A 21,288-nucleotide genomic window follows, 5' to 3' on the forward strand; every position below is an offset into this window, starting at 1 on the left:
GTGTATCACACTTGATGTCCCTATTGGTCAAACAATTTAATCAATGTCGATGGATTGCACTAGGTACCATCCATGAAATGTAAGGAAGTGCTTATCAATTTCCCTACAATGTTTTCCCCAGGAAAGAAAAGCTGCAAATGTTACAAATCCATCCATAATGTCCCCAAGCCTCTTTGGCTCAAGCTCTAATCACATATTTTGTTGGGATTTCCCCCCAAAAATAAACTTAAAAGTACCAAGAATCATGAATATCAACAAGAGTTTCATTAAAAGGATTTCAATGCCTTGCATATTGCATTTGTGATGAGCTTCCATGGGGTCTTGGGAGTAACCATGATAGGCATCTTTGTGCTCAAAATATCCTTGCACAATAGCCAAAATAAAAGTATTAAATGGTAGGGTGACCATTTGATTAACCCATTACTATCTTATGTCATGCATGAAAGTTTGTAGTTGTAGGCTCAAGTGAGCTCCACGAGAGACAATTATAATAAATGTTGCAACTAGGGCTTTAATTTTGGACTCAACCCTAGATTCATTCCTAGTCCATAATTCAAGTCCTTGAAATTAGACCTTTTGATTCATCAACATTATGACATGCCTATGAAAGAAATAAACCCTATCATCGTCTTTAAAATTGATGAGAGATGTGCTAAGCATCATGTTCTTGCTCATACTTAGGTGATGATTACATAATTAGAATGTTTCAACTAGCTCATGGATATATTAGTTTCACTTATAAGCAATTTAGCTTTATCTTCTTTTCACTAATTAGAAGCAATTAAGAATATATATATATATATATAATTAAGTTAAAACTTTAATTTACATAATTTTTTTTTGTTAATTATGATTTGATAATTTTATTTATAAATAAAAACACCATTTTCCAGTCACTCTTTTCATAGTGATGCTTTCACTAAATTATTATTATTAATAACATTTAATTTCTCTGGTTAAAAGAGAATTTGTTGTTAATGGTGATCATTTATCTTCTTAACACAGAATAAGAATATTTGTATTTAATATATTAAGAAAGAATATATTAATACAAGGTATATTAAAACTTACAAATATTATAGGTGAATTATGTTCTGAAGACTTAATTAAAAAATATTATATATATAAACAGCTTAACAACTAATTAATCATTAAAAATTACCATGTCATACATCACAATTAACCTTGCAAATGACCTTGCAGTAAATCAAAATCAACCATCAAGTTAATAAGAGGAGCATGAGGTGGCAAATATTTTGTTTTGGACGCTGAGGTGGCCGATATTTTTTTGGACACTCAAGAAATCATTGACACTTTTATATATAACCAGTTTATGAAGCAATGTTATATTCGAGCTGAGATAATTTCGAATACCCAAAGCGAAGCAATGGTCGGAAGTCTAGGAGGTCCTTTACTCCGCGTGGAAGATTTGCTCAGTGATCTATCACGGGACGACGATGACGACTATGATGATTCTAATCAACGCCCAACTTCAACGGGCTCACAGCCACAAGAATTGACAGGGAGTTTACATTCAATTTTTGAGGTAAAGTTTGAGCTCTCTGTAAGTATGTGCGTTTTTTTTTTCGAGAATTTTAGAACCACAGGGTTATGAAATCTCATGCTTGATATGCTCTGATAGGGTTATAAAACCTCCGTTCATTTGGCTTTAGGCATAATAATGGTGACTTACTGCTGCCAGTTGTTATTATAATGAATTTAAATGCGTTTGGACCCCATTTTTAGCTGTTGGGTTAAGGTGCCGCGACTGCAGAGTACAGGTTCGCCAAATTTTCACCGCGTTTGAACCTAGTTCAACCGCTTATTCGCATCTTTGGCGGAGAATTGATCCTTGGTGGTTGGCTTTACATACTCGCAATCTGTATCTAGCTAATTGTTATACGAAGAACCTGGATTAATAGGGCTTTGAGGCAAATTAATGGAGGAATGGCTGTGATTTTTTGTTTGTTTGTGTTCCCTTTTTTTAATCAGTCATTTCAAAAGATTCGCTGCCACTATTACACCAAATATAAATATTTATTCATCGAACTTACACCAGATATACATATTTGTTCATCAAACCACTCGAGCTAAAATACTCTGATAACTGTGATTTCCTCCTGTAGAATATCTCTTTTCAAATCAGCAGCACAAAATCAAGCACATTATATTTGGTTGTGTTAGTAGCAGAATTCGGAATGGCTATGATTTGTTGCTAAAGAATATTCTTTAGTTTTCTTTCCAAATCAACAACCTAAAATCAACCACATTATATTTGTGCTAGTAGCTCAGAACCTTTACATAACGATCCTTAATGAAAGCACAAAACCGAGGTGTTCCGCTAGGCACCCACATTCGAATTCATTCTTCTTTCTCCTGTATAGAGGGATGTAACGATGCGGCAGCACTGAGGGGATTGGAGCTAAGAACATTTCACCTCTGCATATAGATCTTTAAGTGACACCAAGCAGGGTGTTCCAGAAGGTAGCCACCTCGTTAGAACCTCATTGTTGCTTTCGTATATATGGAGATGTAACAATGCAACAGAGCCTAGGGTTTGGAACTCTAGAACCTTTTACCTGTTCATATGGATACTTAACCAAAACACCAAATTGGGCTGTTCCGCAGGTTAACCTCATTCTCTTTTTCCCATATAAAAATGAGAACAAATACAGATAAAATATCTGAAACAGATACAAATAATACCAGGATGTGATACGGCTAGAATGCATCTCTCACACACATATATCTTTAACCCAAACACCGAATTGGGGTGTTCCACAAGCTACCCATGATATTAGAGGCTCATTTTTTTTTTCTTGTCCAAAACAAGAACAGATATAGATATGGTATCTGAAATAGATATAACAATTTTTTAGAATATAAGGATATGATACAGCTAGGATACACATATATCTGGATATGGATCCTTAACCAAACACCAAACTGGGTTGTTCTACAAGGTGCCAACATTATTAGAATCCCATTTCTTTTTTCCTGTAGGAGATGCATCCATGCAGTGGCACCAAGGGGATTGAAACTCATAACTTTTTAGCCAAATTGGCCCTTTGTTATGCAATTTGAAGTGATAGTTTACTGACATTCTGGCATAGGTATAGTAGATGAAACTAAGCCCAATTTGAACATTTCAAACCTCTTAATCTAGTATCATGTGCATGAAAGGCCCAACCTTTCTTTGAAGTTTGGATTTGAGTTCAAGTGTAAACACACTCCAAATTTCAGTTGCCTTACCTCTTAAGTCATCCCTAGATGCGAGAAGCTTCAAACAATATGTTCTTGGGATAAGAGGGGAACTTCTATTAAGTTACAAGACAGATTTACAAAGAGCAGAGTCGAGTCTTGTCCTGTAACAACAGAATAGGAGGAGCAAAAGTGTTATTTTTCAAATACACAAGAAAGCTTGCAAACATGATGAGAAATGGACTTAATGGAATTATGTAACAAAATGCTTTTATTAGAATGAAGTTGATTGATACAATGGGGTTGATCACTTTTTATGTCAGTGGCTAGGTACTTGTGCTAACGTTATGTTACTTTCTTATTTAAATATTAATTTCACACTCACTTAATGAGTGTGACTTTATTACATCAAGCAAGACTTATACTCTTAACACCCCTTGTAACATCCCTCGGTAACCTCGTGTAAAAATACAGAGGATTATAAATTTTTTATGCAATTTACCAACATGTAATAATACGAATTTACTATTCATATTTCTTAACTGACCATTGGATAACATCATCATCATTACATAAAGTAAACTTATACTCTTAACACCCCTTGTAACATCCCTCGGTAACCTCGTGTAAAAATACAGAGGATTATAAATTTTTTATGCAATTTACCAACATGTAATAATACGAATTTACTATTCATATTTCTTAACTGACCATTGGATAACATCATCATCATTACATAAAGTAAACTTTAGGAATGGAATAGTATGTCACATAACATAACAACCATTGTTGCAGTATAAATTTAATAACATAAGCTTTTTGTTGTTAATTTACATCATTTTTATTATTCATTCCATTAAGCTAGTTAACCACATGTTTGATGATGTAAGTGCTAATGTTACACAAGGAAACAACATCATTAGAATTGCACAATAGGCAAACATATCATTAAACACCGATATACCTTGGAAACCCCGTAGGGGAAACCAACAACGTTTAATTTTATTCAATGCTCATGAGGGTGTTCACCCCTCACTCAATGGCTATAAGGGAGTTCATCCCTTGACCATTGTCATAGATTATTACAAAGAAGTATCATCTTAAATATAGCATAACTAGCTAGAAGCTATTACATTCATCACGGATTTACCCACAAATCCTTGAACATTATGTATTTGGGCCTGGATCTTCCCATTAGTGGATTATCCAGTAGTTGCATTCCATCAATCTGCATGAACCACTAGTTCTTTGCCTGCCATAATGTTAAACATAATCTATCCTTTGCATAAGTCACCATCCTTCCTTGCCATTGCTACCATCAACAAACTTTGATATCATGATTAGATAAAATATTAATCAATAAATAATCTTTACTAGTGATGTTTCAAACATCTTTTCATGTGCATAAATAATCTGTAAACAAAATATCATGACATGCCTTTTTTAACAACACTGCACATGCATGAATTAAAAGCACACAATTATCAAAGTATGTCTATTTGTTTAGACGTGTATGGTTATGACACATGTCTGCCCATCCATAATTCGCATGTGTAAGGTAAAATACATAGAGATTACCAAGACATGCTCACTTGTCCCTACTTCACATGTATCATGAGAAGGGAAACACGATAATATTAAAGAACCTCCATGGTTATTACCCTCTCTTTGCATAAGAAGAGGGAAAATATCTCCAAGATAAATACCACATTAACTATTATTCACCTCGCCTCACATTATTTTCCAAAGAAAAGCCACTACCACTGCCCATATTCTCTTAAAGGATACTAGCACCTTAGCTATGATCTTTGTGCATGTAATTATATAAACTTATTCAAAAGAAACTAGCCACCCAACTATTATCTTTGTGCATGCAATTATGTATTCTTTTCCAAAAAAAGTCCAAGAGATATTATTCTTTAAAAAAAAAAGAACAGGTATTTTTCATTAATAACGCTGGAAACGGGCTAGGTCCCTTACAATCATGGAGAACTTTGTCTCAGATTTGTGCAGATACATAACCAAAGAGACCCTATTGCTACCTATCTTATTCCTATATATATTCTTTACATCTTTCAGACTATAGATTTTCCAAAAAACTCCACAGTACTTTACTATCTGACAAAACATAAAACTATAATTTTGTAAAAAATGGCTACCTGTGACTTCCAGGCTCAAATTCCTCTTGAGCCGCCTCAGATGGCATGCCCAGTTCTGCGCTCCTCCCTACACCAGGTTCCAGTTCTCGGCTTGCAACATTATCGTTTCCCTCTGCCATTGGAGCAGAGCCATCACAGAGCCCGAATACCTCCTTCAGAACCCCCACAGTAGCCGACTCCACTCGCAATTCAATATTATCAACTTTATGTTTCAGATTCAATACACCAGTATTCAGGTGTTCCATTGACTTTTGAATCAACTCCATGTCCTTCCCAAGACCAAATAGCTGGGAAAACACAACAACCATGTTTTCGTTAATATCCTTGACAATCTCCTTAACAACCTGCTTGCATGAGCTATCAACCAATTCCGCAACACTCCTGCTGCGCTCGAGCTCCTCTGCATCGTTCCCTCTTCCATTACTCGTAGAAGCCATCTTTTTTGCAATTCTCCCCTGCACCAGAATAATTCTATGGTTGAGTTGCTTCAGCCAACTACTATATATAATCTCCTGCTCCTTACTGAATTTCCCTCCCATCTTATCAAGCGTAAATGCATTTCTTTTCTACACCATAGCCAAGCCACCTTCCACCCTCTCCATCATCGCCAATTTCCTATCGACTCGAACTGCGATGGTACTGAGATTGCTCTCACCTGAAGTCCCATTTATTAACCAAGGGCAGAGAGCCCACTTGTCTTGTAACATGGCCACCTTACTCCCCCGCACCCACCTGTTCTTTAATGTCCATCTATCGTCGTCCTCTCCCGAGGAACTCCTTCGTATCCTCATAATGTTATCATATTTAATTATCTGCTGATCCTCGTTAATTCCCATGCTCCAGCTGTGATCCATATGGATTACGATTAATGTTTTAATTAAGGGACATGACATGTAAAACTATGTTGATCAATGAGTAAGGTTCCTTGCTCTAATTCCACTCCCTTATTGGCTTGGATATCCGCCAAATGGTTATTTTCTCTTTTGACATGAATTTTTTTGTAATCTTCTAGTTTTCTGCTAAGTTGCACGAAACGGGGAAACGCGGAAGCGAAACGAAACGGGGAAGCGAAACGAAACGCCACCTCCCCAAATTTTGGAAACGGGGAAACGCGAATATATATATATATATATATATATATATATATATATATATTAAAAACATTTAAAAATTATTAATATATATATGTGCAATCATAAAGCATTAATGATACATTTACTTAAACATTTTAACATTAAGATTAAATTTACATCACATTTACTCATGAGTCATCACATAATGAAAATAAAAATATAGGAACTGGAAAATCCAAAATTAGCCTTTATTTATATTAGTATATGAGGCTGCAAGTACAATAAAGACTATAAGGCTGCAAGAACTATAGAGACAAGTCACAAAAGACTAATCCTCATCATAACAATCCTCATCAAAAATAGAAGCAGCAGAATGCTCAACCGTGGATGGTGGTGCTGAAGAAGATGATGCACCAATTCCACTTCCAGAATCGTCCTCAATATTCAGGGCAGCAAGAGAGAGATCCAAATCAGGATTTTCTGCATCCACATCCCATTCTTTAGAAGGACCACTGTTGTATTCTGGACCCCTACGAGATGCAAGGCGAAGGTTGGAGTGCACATAAACAAGATCCTCTGCTTTCTGTGAGCCCAACCTATTGCGCTTCACAGAATGAATAAAACCATAAGTGCTCCAATTCCTTTCTGCTGATGAAGAGCTTGCCACTTGTGAAAGAATACGAATGGCAAGGCTTTGCAAATGTACACCATTTGCTCCATGACAAATCCACCACCTAACTGGATTCATGGTGCTTCTCTCCTCCAAAGCTGATATATCTGCATAATCATCTATTCCTGCAGCAAAACTGCCAAATTCCTCCTTTACCTCCCTATGTAGATGAGAAGGAAACATTCTCATTAGTGCTTTTTTCACCCCAGTAGCCACCTCTCTATCCTTATGGGGTGCCTTCCTCTTCCCATTGCTTTTAGCAATAAGCTCCTCATCATAAAATTTGGGGTTCAAAGCATGTGCTAAAGTGTGCAATGGTGTATTGAAATTGTTCCACCTGTCAACAATGATTTTCTTGATCAAACCAGCAAAATGATCATCAACAAACAGAAGTTGTGGAGACTCCTGCGAAATGATTTCCATAGTTTTCTCAACCATGGAATCCATGCCATCATATACCTCTCCCAAGAAAGGTTGGTCAGTGTCAGCACTCCGGAGAAGCTCAAATGCAGGGGTTGTGAACTTTAGCAAGAAATCTACCTTGCTCCACCAATCCTCATCAAGGCACAATCTACGCACCATAGATCCCCGCTCTGAATCTGCTTGTCTCCACTCAATCCAAAGTTGACTCACCACCATAGAAACTAATGCATGCTTAACCTCAACAAGGCGGCGCAACATCACGAAGTTTGAGGCATATCTTGTCTCAGCAACTTTTAACAACTCCAATTTGGAGTACTCTCGAAATATGGCCTGAGACTGGTGGTGGTTGGTGATGAATTTGATAATCTCCCTTGCTTCCCCTGTGACTTCCTTTATCCAGGAAACTTTGTTGTCGATCTCCTCTAAGATCAGATTCAGATTATGGACAATGCATGGTGTCCAAAAGATGTGGTCATACCTCCCCTCAATAATTAAACCTGCAGCTTTGCAAACTGGTGCATTATCCGTGATAACTTGCACCACCCTGTTAGCCCCTATTTGTTCAATAGCTTTTATAATAACATCAGCAATGAACTGTGCATCTTTCACCTCTCCTGAGCTGTCTTCTGCCTTGATAAACATTGCTCCTTTGGGGGAAGTGGCAATGATATTTATCAATGGTCTGCGCCTCATATCTATCCAACCATCTGAGACTATGGTAACCCCAGAGCTACTCCAGGAAGAACGAATTGGAGCTAAAACGTCCTCCACAAGTTCCTTCTCATTTTTGAGAAGCTGGGTTCTGACTTTCTCATAGTTGGGCCCCTTGTACCCTTGAGGAGCTTTGTTAACTGCCCTTATCATATCTTGCCAGTAAGGAGAGCGAACAACATTGAATGGGATACCACATGCATAAATGCACCTGGCCACTCTGGAATCAGCTTCTTCTCTTGCTTGCACATTCACCAATCTAGCAATTCTGCTATCCTGAACTGATTGGGATGCCCCTGAGCCTCTGGTATGTTTGGGTGCTGCTTGTTCATGTTCTTGAGTGTGACCAGCTCTCCTCTTTCTTGCTTCAACTACAATCCTTGGCTTAATGTTAGATGTAGCCTGAGTATGCTCATCATGCCTTCTCTTAGTACCATCCGCCTCATCTTGCTCTCTTTGATATGCCCTCCTTACCAACGGATCTGATGTTTTTGTGCAACCCAGAATCCCCTGTCCTCCTCCATGCAACAGATGCGCCTTCACTCTTGGGTAGGAGCCCTTGTACGTATTATTGCAAAGAGTGCATCGCCATTCCCATGAGCCACCACCTCCACATTTTTGAAGCTTCGTCACATGCCTCCAAAGAGGATAATATTCAGCCCTTGGGTTGGCCCTAGGGCTTGAAGTTGCAGCTGCACTTTGGCTGGAAGCCATTGCTGCAAAAATAAATTAAAAAAACAAATCTGTAAATAATAAAAACGTTTTTCATATTTTTGGCTGTATAAACCCTAGAAAAATTAAAGAAATAGTAAGAAAAAAACTAAGAAATGAATGTGGCTTACCCAAATTAATTTTCTGTGGCTGAATCTACCCTAAAATGCCAGAAAAGAGGAGAAATATGGCTGTAGCTGAGCCAAATCTGCTGCAAAAATAAATTTAAAAAACAAATCTATAAATAAAAAACGTTTTTCAGCAATTTAGCTGCATAAACCCTAGAAAAATTGAAGAAATAGTAAGAAAAAACTAACAAAATGAATGTGGCTTACCCAAATTAATTTTCTGTGGTTGAAACTACCCGGAAATGCCAGAAAAGAGAAGAGAAATATGGCTGTAGCTGAGCCAAATCTGCTGCTACAGAAATCTCCTGCTGAAATCTTCTTCTCTTGCTGCTGAAATCTCTTTCTCCCGCTGCTGAAATCTACTTTGCTCACTGCTCAAAACACCAGCTACTGAAACAACTGCCAATCTCCAAGAGAAACTCCTTGCTGAATAGTGTGATGAGAGAATGAGAGGCACTGCTCTTTTATAACTTTAGAAATGGTTTCTAGAACAACTTAGAAACCCTAAAAAAATTTAAAAACTAATTAGATTTTTTTTTTTTTTTTAAAAACAAGTCATTTTTTTGGGGAAACGGGGCCCGTACGGCCTGGAAACGCGTTTCCGGCCGTACGGGCACGTTTCCATTTCGGGAAACGTGCCCGTACGGCCGGAAACGCGTTTCCAGGCCGTACGATACGCCGAAACGCGTTTCTGTTTCGTTTCCGGGCAGAAACGCCCTCTATACTTGCGTTTCCTGCAACTTAGGTTTTCTGAGAAGATACATTATCCTTATGATCAATGGAGAGGTTTCTGAGTCAAGAAGGTGTTCATTCCTGGAAAGACTTATACATTTTTGGATAACCACCATTGAATCACCTATAATGATCAATTTCCTAATGCCTTTAGAGATGCTGATCTTCAGGCTTTGCCAGAGTGAGAGCACTTCAGCTTGATTGTTCGAGGCTTTCCCAAGTCCCCAAGTGAACTTTATTTCAGATTTTTCTTCGAGGTTAAAAAGCACCCCTCCCGCTCTAGCCTCCCCGGGGTTACCTTTCGAAGCACCATCAAAATAGAGTTGAACTTGTCCTATATTTCTTTGCCATTCTTCGAAGGAATCCCCATTCAGTCTGATACAATAAGGAGGAACTTTATGAGGTTTTGAACTAATAACTTGGGAATTGGAATTAGGAATTCTGAGCCACTCTTTTTCTATATTGTTCAATTCCTTCAAATCTGGGTCCTCATCCCCTGGAGGATATCACCCCAAAAAGAAGCATCATTCCTTTGATTGTAGCAGATTCTGGAGAATATCGCTTTTCCTGGAAGATCGCTTGGTTTCGGCAAAGCCAAATCAACTAGCAAAGGTATTTAGGAACCACCATCCAACATCACATTAAGAGGGAATTTGTATTCTTTGGGCTAGGGTATTTATATTTCCAATGGATAAAAATCTCATTCCACTCCTCAGGAATTGAGAGAAATTGAACCAAGGGCGAAAGAGCAAACTTCCAAGTTTCCATAGAGAAGGGACATTGGCAAAAAAGATGCTTAATAGATTCCTCCTCTCTACCACAGAGCACACAGCGAGAGGGGCCTTGGATATTCCTTTTCCTTAGATTTTCAACTGTGAGGATTTTCTCATGAACCATTTCCCAACAAAAAATGTTGACCTTAGGAAGCCCATCCCTATTCCAAATCATTCCCCAGATTTTTGAAGGAGGGGTGGATAGGTTCTTAATGAGAAGAGCATATCCCTCCTTAACTGAATATATTTTACACTTACCTCCCTGCCAAATCCGATTGTCCAATTTACTGGTGACAATTGGCGCAAACCCCTTCAGATGTAGAATCATGGATTGCCAATGATTCAACAAATGATTGGGCAGATCCAAAGACTTCCACCCACTCCAGATTCCTTGATCATCCCAATTGGATTTTCACCAAGACGAATATATCCATGCTCTTCCATCCAATTGGAGAATTCTACAAACCCTTGTCTGGAGACAAGATCAGGCAAGGGAGAGCGAGCTTTCCAAAGGTGGCTACGTTTCCCATTACTCGGTTGCTAACCTAGGTGTTCCAACATAAATGGCATCAATGCTTTATATAGTCTCCAATTTTTTTATCCTTTTCCCTCCCATGATTCTCCTTCAGGTCTAAGAAGACGATTTTTGTGGAAATACTTTCTTGTGAAAGCCTTTTTCCACCACTCATTAGAGTCTGAAAGAAGCCTCCATACCAATTTTGCCCCAAGAGCCAAATTCATGAATTTAGGATCCTTGATTGCTAATCCTCCTAAGTTCTTTGGTTGTCTTACCAATTTCGGCTGACCAGGTGAAATTTATGGTCATTACTTTTTCCTCCTTTCCAAAGGAACTTCCGAATTAAACTGCTTATTCTATGATTTATATTTTTTGGAGCTAATAATCCGGCTCCCATATACATTGAAAGGGAGGAGAGAACCGATTTGATGAGAGTAACTCTCCTTGCAAGATTTAGCCACCCAACTCCCTAAGAATGAATTCTTTTCTTAATTTTCTGAAAGATTGATTCCCAATCCTCCCATTTGGCCTAATTAAATGGGATTGGAATTCCAAGATAAGAGAAGGAGTTTTGATTAATATCCACAGAAAATCCCAACTAACAAGCAATTGCAATCAACGTTGCCCCTGGGCAATTCCATCCAATCAATTGAAATTTCAATTTGTTTATCAATCCTCTAGATAGAAGAAGATAATAGTCCAATTTTTTTTTGAATCTTGAGGCTATCGCTAAGGAGGCACCTCCAAGCAAGAGAGTATCATCAGCAAACTGAGAGTGATTTATTTCTCGAACATTTCTTGCAATGCTTAACCCAGGGAGAGATCCATCCAGCCTTGCAACCTCAAGATTCCAACTCAGCGCTTCAACCATTATTATGTATAACAGAGGCACCAGAGGACAACCTTGTCGAAGTCATCTGGAGGCAGCAAAAAAGGGGGCTGGCCTACCATTTATCAAAGGAGAGATCCAAGAGGAACCAATGCAAGCATTAATCCATAAAATAAATTCATTGCTGAAACCTAATTTTTCCATAACAAGGAAAAGAAAGGAATGATTTACCCGATCAAACGCATTTTCCATATCCAGTTTGATAACCATTCCAGCTTCTCCCGCTTCTTTACTCGAATGGATTGCTTCCTGAACCAAAATGATATTATCAAGAATGTTTCGCTATTGCATAAACCCTCCTTGATTCTCAGAGATGAAGGAAGAAAGCAAGGGCTTAATCTTGTTGGCGATTATTTTAGTCAGGATTTTATAGGAAGAATTACATAGTGAAATAAGGTGGAATCTAGAAAATTTTGAGGAATTGGCTTCCTTGGGAATTAAGAATTAAGGCAAGAAAGGATAAATTTGTGCTCCCTCCGTTCTTCTTTTTGACTCTGTTGTGGTTCAACATTTTGATGAGATCCTTTTTTATAATATTCCAATATAACCGATAAAAGCAAATGGAGAAACCATCGGGTCCAGGTGCTTTCTCAAGCTCCAAGGACCAGACCGCTTTTCAAACTTCTTCTTCCTTTATTTCGTCTAAAAGAAATTGATTAGCAGAAGGAGAGATCACCTGTGGCATTGCCTAAAGGAATTCCATTGCCCTGTCAAGAGGTATATGCTCTTTACTAAGAAGGGATTTGAAGAAAGAAAAGGTCCCGTTCTTGATTTCCACAAAGGTGCTGACCTTCTGTGTTCCTTCAGGTGTGATTTCACTTATTCTATTTCGATTCTCCCGAGATTTAACATGTTTATGAAAGAAGGAAGTATTGGAGTACCCAACTTTTAACCATAAACCACAAGATTTTAGTCTCCACACATTTTCTTCTTGTCAACTTAAGGAGTAAATCCGTTTGGAAAGGTTCTTTTCCTGTTCAACGTGTTTATATTCAACATGTTTATGAAAGAAGGAAGTATTGGAGTAACCAACTTTTAACCATAAACTACGAGATTTTAGTCTCCACACGTTTTCTTCTTGTCAACTTAAGGAGTAAATCCGTTTGGAAAGGTTCTTTTCCTGTTGAACGTGTTTATATTCTATTGGTGCTTCCTCCATCAGCTTGTAGTGCTCGTCAAGTTCTTGTACTTTGTCTCGCCTTTTTTTCCTAGAGGTTGGTAATTCTCTTTCAACCATTTTCTCAAATCCTTTTTTACGTTCTTTAGCTTGGATTCCCATACAAAATTTGGAGAGCCCTGAACAGGTGACATCCAAGCCCTCTTCACCAGATCCCTGACCTCTTTTGAGAGGCCCCAATCTGCGTTGAACTTGAATAGCAGCGGCCCAAGATTTTCAACTTTCTCCATTTTAATCATAATAGGGCGATGATCTGAGTCTCCTTGAGCTTCTATTGTCGATGAACATTCAAGACCTTTAAATAGCCAGCTGCTGTGAATCAGGAAGTGGTCCAAGCGGGTTGCTATATAATGGTCTCCTGTCCATCTGTTAGACCACATGTATTTCCCAAACTTAGGTTTAATATCCATCATATCCCAACTATCTATTATCTCCTCCATTTTGTCTCTAAACGGATCCCTAACCATAGTTTGTCTTTTTTTTGTAGTGTTTAGGACAATGTTAAAGTCACCTCCCATCACACTATTTGGATGCTGGTTCCTCTCTTTAATAACTTCTAAAGAGTCCCAGAATTCAGACTTTTCACTGTATAGCACAAGAGCATAAATATTTATGAAAGGGATTTGTTCTCTCGTTTCTCTTACCTCCAAAAGAGCCATCACCTAGGATTTCGTCTTTATTTCTTCCACAAGGGAGAAGTTCTTATTTGACCAGAAAATACCCAATCCTCTAGAAGCCCCTCTGGATGATTGAACAATCCCAGAGCATTCTTTCCAGAAAATTTCAGAAATTTCAGCTGCTTGAATGCCCCAAGTTCCTCTAACTTTGTTTCTTGAAGAAAAATCACCATCGAAGATGCTTGTTTTATTATATCTTTCACTGCTAGGTTTTTAGCAGGGTTTCCTAGCCCCCTGATATCCCAAGATATTACTTTTTTTTTATTGGAAGTGGTTTGAGTGAATCCCCAATCCTTTCCTTCCTTATTTTTTGATACTTTCCCTTTGAGAATTTTTGTAATGACTGGTTGGTTTCCCAATTTTTATTCAATTCAACTTCTTTTTCTCGTATTTCCTTCTGTTTTGGTCTGCCTTTTTTCTTTGGGCTTCTTGTTTCTTGGCTGCTACAGTCTTCTGCCGAGGATAAGTGTTGAGTCATGTGACAAGTAATGACTCTTTCTATATCCTTGTTTACACTGCTTGGATGTTCACAGGGAGGGTTAGGAGCTAGAGCCACCTTGGAGGGAGAGGCTTCAAGCCTTGCATTATTTGGATTTCTCTTTGCCACTATTTCACCATCCTCGACTGCCAATTCCTCATTCTTGCTTCTTTCTTCTTCTTGTTCGAGACGAGCATCCTTCTCAACATTTAAGGCACTAAGAACATCAAAAGGATTCGAAGTGGAAGGTACTATGTGATTACCTTTTGTTTCTTGGAGCTTTTGGAATGATCCTTTTCCTTTCAGACCTTGTTTTTTTGGTTTATGCTACTGCTCCTACTAGGGAGAAGGGTTATCCAAACTTTTATTTTTCCTAGCTTTGGAGCAATCTCTTGCAAAATGACCGTAGTCATGACAATGTCTGCATTTGAATGGAATTTGTTCGTAGTCTAGGATTTGTCTATGCTTCCATTCTCCCAATTTTAGGTTGTTTTCGACCGACAAACCTTTTTCCAAGTCAACTTCTACACAGATTTTAACACAAGCATATTGGGAGCCTTTGGGTTTAGATTTGTCCAGATATTTCCCCAACCCATTGCGGATAGCTCTGAGACAGTCGTCACTCCAACAGGAAATAGGAAGCCAAGGGAGCTTGACCCACACTGGAATAGCAGTGGGAATGTCCTCGTCTAGATTGAAATCCAACGTCCACTTATTCAGATACATACCTCTAGAGCCAAAGAAATAAGGCCCATTTCGAAACACTACATCTCTATCTTCTTTTATTTCGAATAGGAAAATGAAAAACTCATTGCATATTATAGACAAAGCAATCTCCCCTTTCATCATTGGCTTCTAAGTTTTACCTATCCAAATTTCCATCGACCTCGGGGAGGGTAACATTCCAGTAAATTTCCCTATCAGGGCATGCTCAGCATAGGCAAGAGAGGTGCGACACGCATCGTCAAACAGGGAGACATTTTTAATTTCATCATTCCTCTTAACGAACTTTGACGTAGCAACAGACGACCGCGGGTGCTTGGGAAGGAAAGCCACCAAGGATTGAAAGGTGGTGTTGACAGAGTAGTCAGAGAGAGGCAGAGGGGGAGCCTCCCCCTCCTCAAGGGCCATTGGAAGGGCAGCAACAAGAGGTGGTGACAACAGAGAGCAGCAGAGCGCATAGGCTAGGTCTTCCCGTACCAATAGATATTATTCTTATGCATGCAAATGCATGTTCTTTTCCAAAAGGAAGCCAACATAATAGATACTATTCTTGTGCATGCAAACACATGTTCTTTTCGAAAAAGAGAGCTATTCACAATAGCTATGGTACGTGCAAATACATACTTTATACGAAAATAAAACTAACATAATAGTTATTATTTCTTGCATGCAACTACTTGTTCTTTTCCAAGGATTTTGACACAATAACAGTGCTTTTCTTGCATGCAATACGTATTTCTTTCCAAGTAACTACCATAATAACTATTCTTTTTCTGCATGCAGAAACATATTTTCTTTCCAAGAAATGTATCCCAACCGTTATTCTTCCATGCATGCAAAAATATCTTTCATTTTGAAGAAACTATCACAATCAACCATTACTCTCGTACATATATATACATATTTTCTTTCTCCACAAGAAAACTTAACTTAATAGCCATTCTCTCCATGTATGCAAATTCATATACTTGTTCTAAAAAGAAACAATCATAATACATCATCTTTCAAGAAATCTATCAAAAATAGACACATATTCCTCTTCAAGGAATTTAGCACCAAACAATGCGTTCTTTTTCAAATAACCCCACAAGAATTATTTATTCTTTTAACCAAAATACATTGTTACTTATCTATTGGTGTAGTTTGGCCTTGCTTGTGCATGGTGAGGAACAGGTGGCCACGGTCAATCCTTGGCTTTTATTTACACCACTAGTTCAAATCTCATTGAACAATGTTTCCTCGGGAGGTTCAATCGACGATTGCCTTGAGTCTCCTTTGCATATTTTGGTATTATTACATGAAAGTTTGATAAAACTCATGGTACTTGCGTAAATCTATTGTTGCTAAGAGAGACTAGTATTTGAAAATCCCAAGTTCCTCGTGGAGAAAACACTGCACTAGTCACTGAAATAACCGTGCAATTCGAATAGCAATAATACACAACATTGTCATGGGCAACAGAGTGCAGAGCACGAAACCCGCATATTTCAACACCACAACTTGAGGAATGTGATTATAAAACCTTAAGCCCTCTTATCAAAGTTCATGGTTTCAACATAATTCATCCCTTGTCAAATCTTCAATGTGCTCTCTTCAAAGAAATTGAAAAATGCCAGAAGAGCACGATGACTCGAGAAGCGGGATACTGTAGAACTGTTGAAGAGCCGATTTGAGTGAAAATAAGGTGGTGGAATCCCTTAGCTTCAACCACTGCATGGAAAATTTTACTTGCAACACAAATTACCCCTCCATTGAGGTGCTGCAACCAATGTGTATTCAGAAAAAGCGTCCCCCTTATCGAGCGGCAATTAATTGCCTCCTCTCCAAGAAAATGATGTATCAACCAAGAAACATATGAACCAACCACACCTTTACTAACTCTTGATTGCAACTCTTCGTTAACAATGTTTTTATACATGTCGAGTGGATATTACAATAGATCTACAGTGAATGAGAAGGGTGGTTATCAAGAACCTTTTAATTTAACCAATTTTTGTCACTCATTAAATTCGTAATATCTTCACTTGTAAATATATTAAGTTTTTACGGGACTTACGGTAGGAATATTACACCCCCTCTCATGTTACTTTCTTATTAAAATATTAATTTATTAGTCACTTACATGACTGTGACTTTATTACATCAAGCAAACCTTATACTCTTAACACCCCCTCTCAGGGTTTATAGTACAAGCAAAAACATCTAGCTAAAACTTTCTTTAGATTTATCTCCTTTACAAACTTTGCTTGAACCAATTAGGGCTCCATCAAGCTTCCTTGCAACTCTCGTAAAGGTGTAGCTTTTGCGCTGAATTTTTGAGTTCTTAGATTCCACTTCCGAACTTCTGAATTACAAATCTCCTGAATTAAATTATTGAACAACAACCCGTATGCATGTCTCACAACCCCGTTATTGAGGGACAATTCCAGAGATTAATAAACTCTTCCTATTACTTAGTTCATGGGTGCAAATCTATGGTCATTTAAAGATAAATAAATAATGACATCAAGTACTTAGGTGCATAGTAATACCATTCCTAACTGAGCATTTTATGTGGCATATATTTACGTACTTTTATTTGATATTTCAAGTGTGAAATCAGAATATGCATTTGACTGCCTTAAATGGCTAGCATGGACCCTGTATTGTCTTGAAGCAGTGTCGTGCTCTGTCTATGCCTGCATATTGTAGTCTTACTAGGCTCCACAAGTGCAGCCTTCACATTTCTGTTAAAAGTATTCTTTACAGCTGTAGGGATAAAGCAGTAGCTGAGGCAGAAATCTCACAAAAGAACACATATTAAAAGCTCCTTCAATTCCTGCATTATAGAGACTTCTTAGAAATTGAAATTAGGGCTGCTCCCCCAGAACTTGCGTCATGATCTATTTTACATAGTAGATGTTTGGAAAAAATACAAATTACATCTGTATTAATTTACATATACGCAGAGAGAAGAAAATGGTAATATTAAAAAATATATTGTATCTCTGGGATCTTCATGTTGACCTGTGCAATTGATTTTTCCATCTGAGGGCAATCCAGCCACATATCTTTCTTTGGTGAACTTCTAAGTTCTTCCTATTACTTAGTTCATGGGTGCAAATCTATGGTCATTTAAAGAAATAAATAATGACATCAAGTACTTAGGTGCATAGTAATACCATTCCTAACTGAGCATTTTATGTGGCATATATTTTACATAATTTTATTTGATATTTCAAGTTGGAAATCAGAATATGCATTTGACTGCCTTAAATGGCTATCATGGACCCTGTATTGTCTTGAAGCACTCTTGTGCTCTGTCTATGCCTGCATATTGCAGTCTTCCTAGGCTCCACAAGGGCAGCCTTCACATTTCTTTTAAAAGTATTCTTTACAGCTATAGGGATAAAGCAGTAGCCAAGGCAGAAATCTCACAAAAGAACACCTATTAAAAACTCCTTCAATTCCTGCATTATGGAGACCTCTTAGAAATTGAAATTAGGGCCCCTCCCCCAGAACTTGCTTCATGATCTATTTTACATAGTTGATGCTTGGACAAAATACAAATTACATCTGTATTAATTTGCATATACGCAGAGAGAAGAAATGGTAATATTAAAAAATATATTGTATCTCTGGGATCTTCATGTTGACCTGTGCAACTATCTTTCACAGGTTCTTTCATACCTGTGGGTCACCGATACCCTTTTGGGATCTTAGGTTCCAAACAAAAGGACAGGGTATACAAAACATTATCTCTGATCCAATTTACCTCGTAGCTAGGATTGAGAATTATATCTTGTTTTGCAGAAGGTCAAGGTCCTGTATTTGTTTATAGCTTTATTCCCGAGCAGAGGGTAAGCAACAAAAATTAATAAGTATAATTTAACCATTTGGGTGCTAGCTGTCTAGTTGTGAAACATTTTACAATAGGATTTCCGGTTTCCTGCTTGCAGGGAATTTTAATGGCAAGAACTTTATAATCTATAGTATTAGGAGTGAGCTTTTTCCAAATGAAGTAGGCCTTTTGGAGTACCAGAATCCCCAAATGGATTATGTTTTCGGAAATATGTCTGCTTGTTACTTGTACTGTTTCTAAGCTTCTGTTTTGATGATCTGATGGAAAAATAAATACTTTCATGCGAAAAGCGCCATTGAATGCATGAGAGAAGAAGAGGTATTCTGACTCAAGCTCTCATATTAGTTGACATAAAGTACGACTTAACATTTGTTTACTCTCCATAGATTATTGTTACCAATTTTTCTAGATTAGCAAATTCCATTTCAAGACAACACATATTCAGTCTGTCTTTGACTGCTATGGTCATAGCTTAGTACATACGATAGTGTTTTAAACACTTAGTAGTGCTAATAAGTATCTCATTATGGTCATTTATCCCGAAGGACTGCAAAATCCAAAATATCATATCTGAGCTTGTGTTGATATCTGTTGTTTGTAATCAACTTCTCCAATCTTTAGCTTATCTGCAACTGCTTTAGGCATCCCGTAAAGTTACAACCTTGTAAGGACTGAGCTGATGTAAAGAAACATTTCTGCAACTATAAAGATTTACTGAACTGTAAATATTGTAAGGAGTTTTTAAAGAGTTAATCTATTCTAAACAGAGTATGAAACTTTTAAGAAAATTTCTGTTCTAAGTTTATGCAAAACTTCATATGACTAATTGCTTGATTCGATGATAAGTACTTACTTGGTCCGCTGCGGATGAAAATGTTTCAGAACTCCTCCAGTTTGCTTCTTTTTACCAAAAGACCGAAACCACCCAGCCATACTGAGCAGAACCTTGCTACTCAGTCTAGTAAGCTTCTCAGTTGAAGCAAACTGTTCCCCTGTGCCCAGAAACCTCAGAACAACCAGCTCAACTTCCGCAGGTAACTCAAGTTTACTTCTTCAGTATCCCCTTCGTTCTTCCTTCTTCCTTCCAATTCCCCCCGCCCTCTCGCAAAATCTTCCTTCTGGTTTATAAACTGATTCTTGGCGGTGGCCGTCCTTCCCCCAGCACCCACCACTTCATTTCCTCGTGACACCCTTCCCATGTTGTGTCATATACATTTCTTTTTAAAAAGGGTATATTGATTTTTTTGGATCAACTTTTCTTTTTCTGAATTTTTATTTTAATATAAAGGTTAGACTTATATTAAAATACTTTATCATTAGTTTCTTTTTATTATTTTATTAATTGATTGATATAATTTATTTACTAAAATTTATTTAATATTACTTTTATAAATAGGTCGTTACAAACCCCCTGTAGGAGTTTTTTCCTCAAATACATTTTGGTGTTTCTATGTAAATGTATTTGTTAGGTATGCTTCATCTATTCAGAAATATTTGGGAAGAATTAAGAGGCATTTGTGTCTTGCATTCAGAGTAATTATAACGATTTGATGAAGGCATTGACAAACTCTGGACACTCGTGGATAGGCCTGACACTGAAGGTAACAGTTTTAACAATTAAGAACATTGCCTTTTATTTATTCAAGCTTGCAATTCTACTGCCTTATCATGTAAAATTACTTTTCAATGCTACAGATACATTTGAGTGTTCAATGGCTTTGTTTATGGTTCTTGAATTAATAGGAGTGCTGATCACAGTGTCAGTCCTTTATCCACAGAAGTGTTGTAATATCTGTTTTTCCTTTGCTTGAAGTTTCCAATCTATCTCCATATGTCTTTGCAGTTATGTACAGGACTGAAAGCAGCAGATATGTTGGTTCAATCAACTCATGTAAAATTTGGGGAGATTTCAGAGAAGGTGGAGGCCCTTGAAGCCTTGCTAAAAAGGGGAGAGAGTGCATTGTCAAGGATTCCAACTGATAAAATAATAAATAAAGGAGCCGGTATTAGAAACTGAACATCTCTTTGTATAGAAGCTTAATGCTATGACACATTTCAGTACAAGCTTCTGCAGAGTATTGGGGTAAGATTGAATCCCTATGAGTACAAGAATGTTGTTCACAAGGCAAACTACTCTTGAAATACAAAATGATGAACATCCAATTAAATGGTTTCTAATTATTAGTTCAAAGAAACAAAACTCTGTTGTTCAACATGAACTTACTTTGCTTTTCTTTATGCTTTTAGAGCAGGAGTCATTTCGTAGGTTTTTTTCTACAGTTTTTTTTTTCTTTGTAAACATACATTGAGGAATTTGTATTAATTAAAAGGGCTGAAGCAAGAGCTTACAGCAGTAGAACAAAAGTGGTTGCATGCCTTGGTGTTGTGCATTATTGAAGCCAGAG

At 37.6% G+C, this 21,288-nt stretch overlaps 1 protein-coding gene across 1 annotated transcript; it reads left to right on the top strand.

Annotated features, from left to right (window-relative positions):
• Positions 1–1,332: 1,332 nt before the first annotated feature.
• Positions 1,333–21,083, top strand: LOC149226825 (histone-lysine N-methyltransferase). The gene is made up of 3 exons (XM_089377614.1): positions 1,333–1,546; positions 20,416–20,484; positions 20,727–21,083. Exons 1-3 carry the CDS (start codon positions 1,334–1,336, stop codon positions 20,898–20,900), a joined length of 456 nt encoding a protein of 151 aa, XP_089233740.1. The 5' UTR covers position 1,333; the 3' UTR covers positions 20,901–21,083.
• The last annotated feature ends 205 nt before the right edge of the window (positions 21,084–21,288 follow it).

The sequence above is a fragment of the Pinus tabuliformis genome, chromosome J (assembly GCF_031772625.1).
Source record: "Pinus tabuliformis cultivar Carrire ecotype Pingquan chromosome J, CPIR1, whole genome shotgun sequence".
Classification (NCBI taxonomy): Eukaryota; Viridiplantae; Streptophyta; class Pinopsida; order Pinales; family Pinaceae; genus Pinus; species Pinus tabuliformis.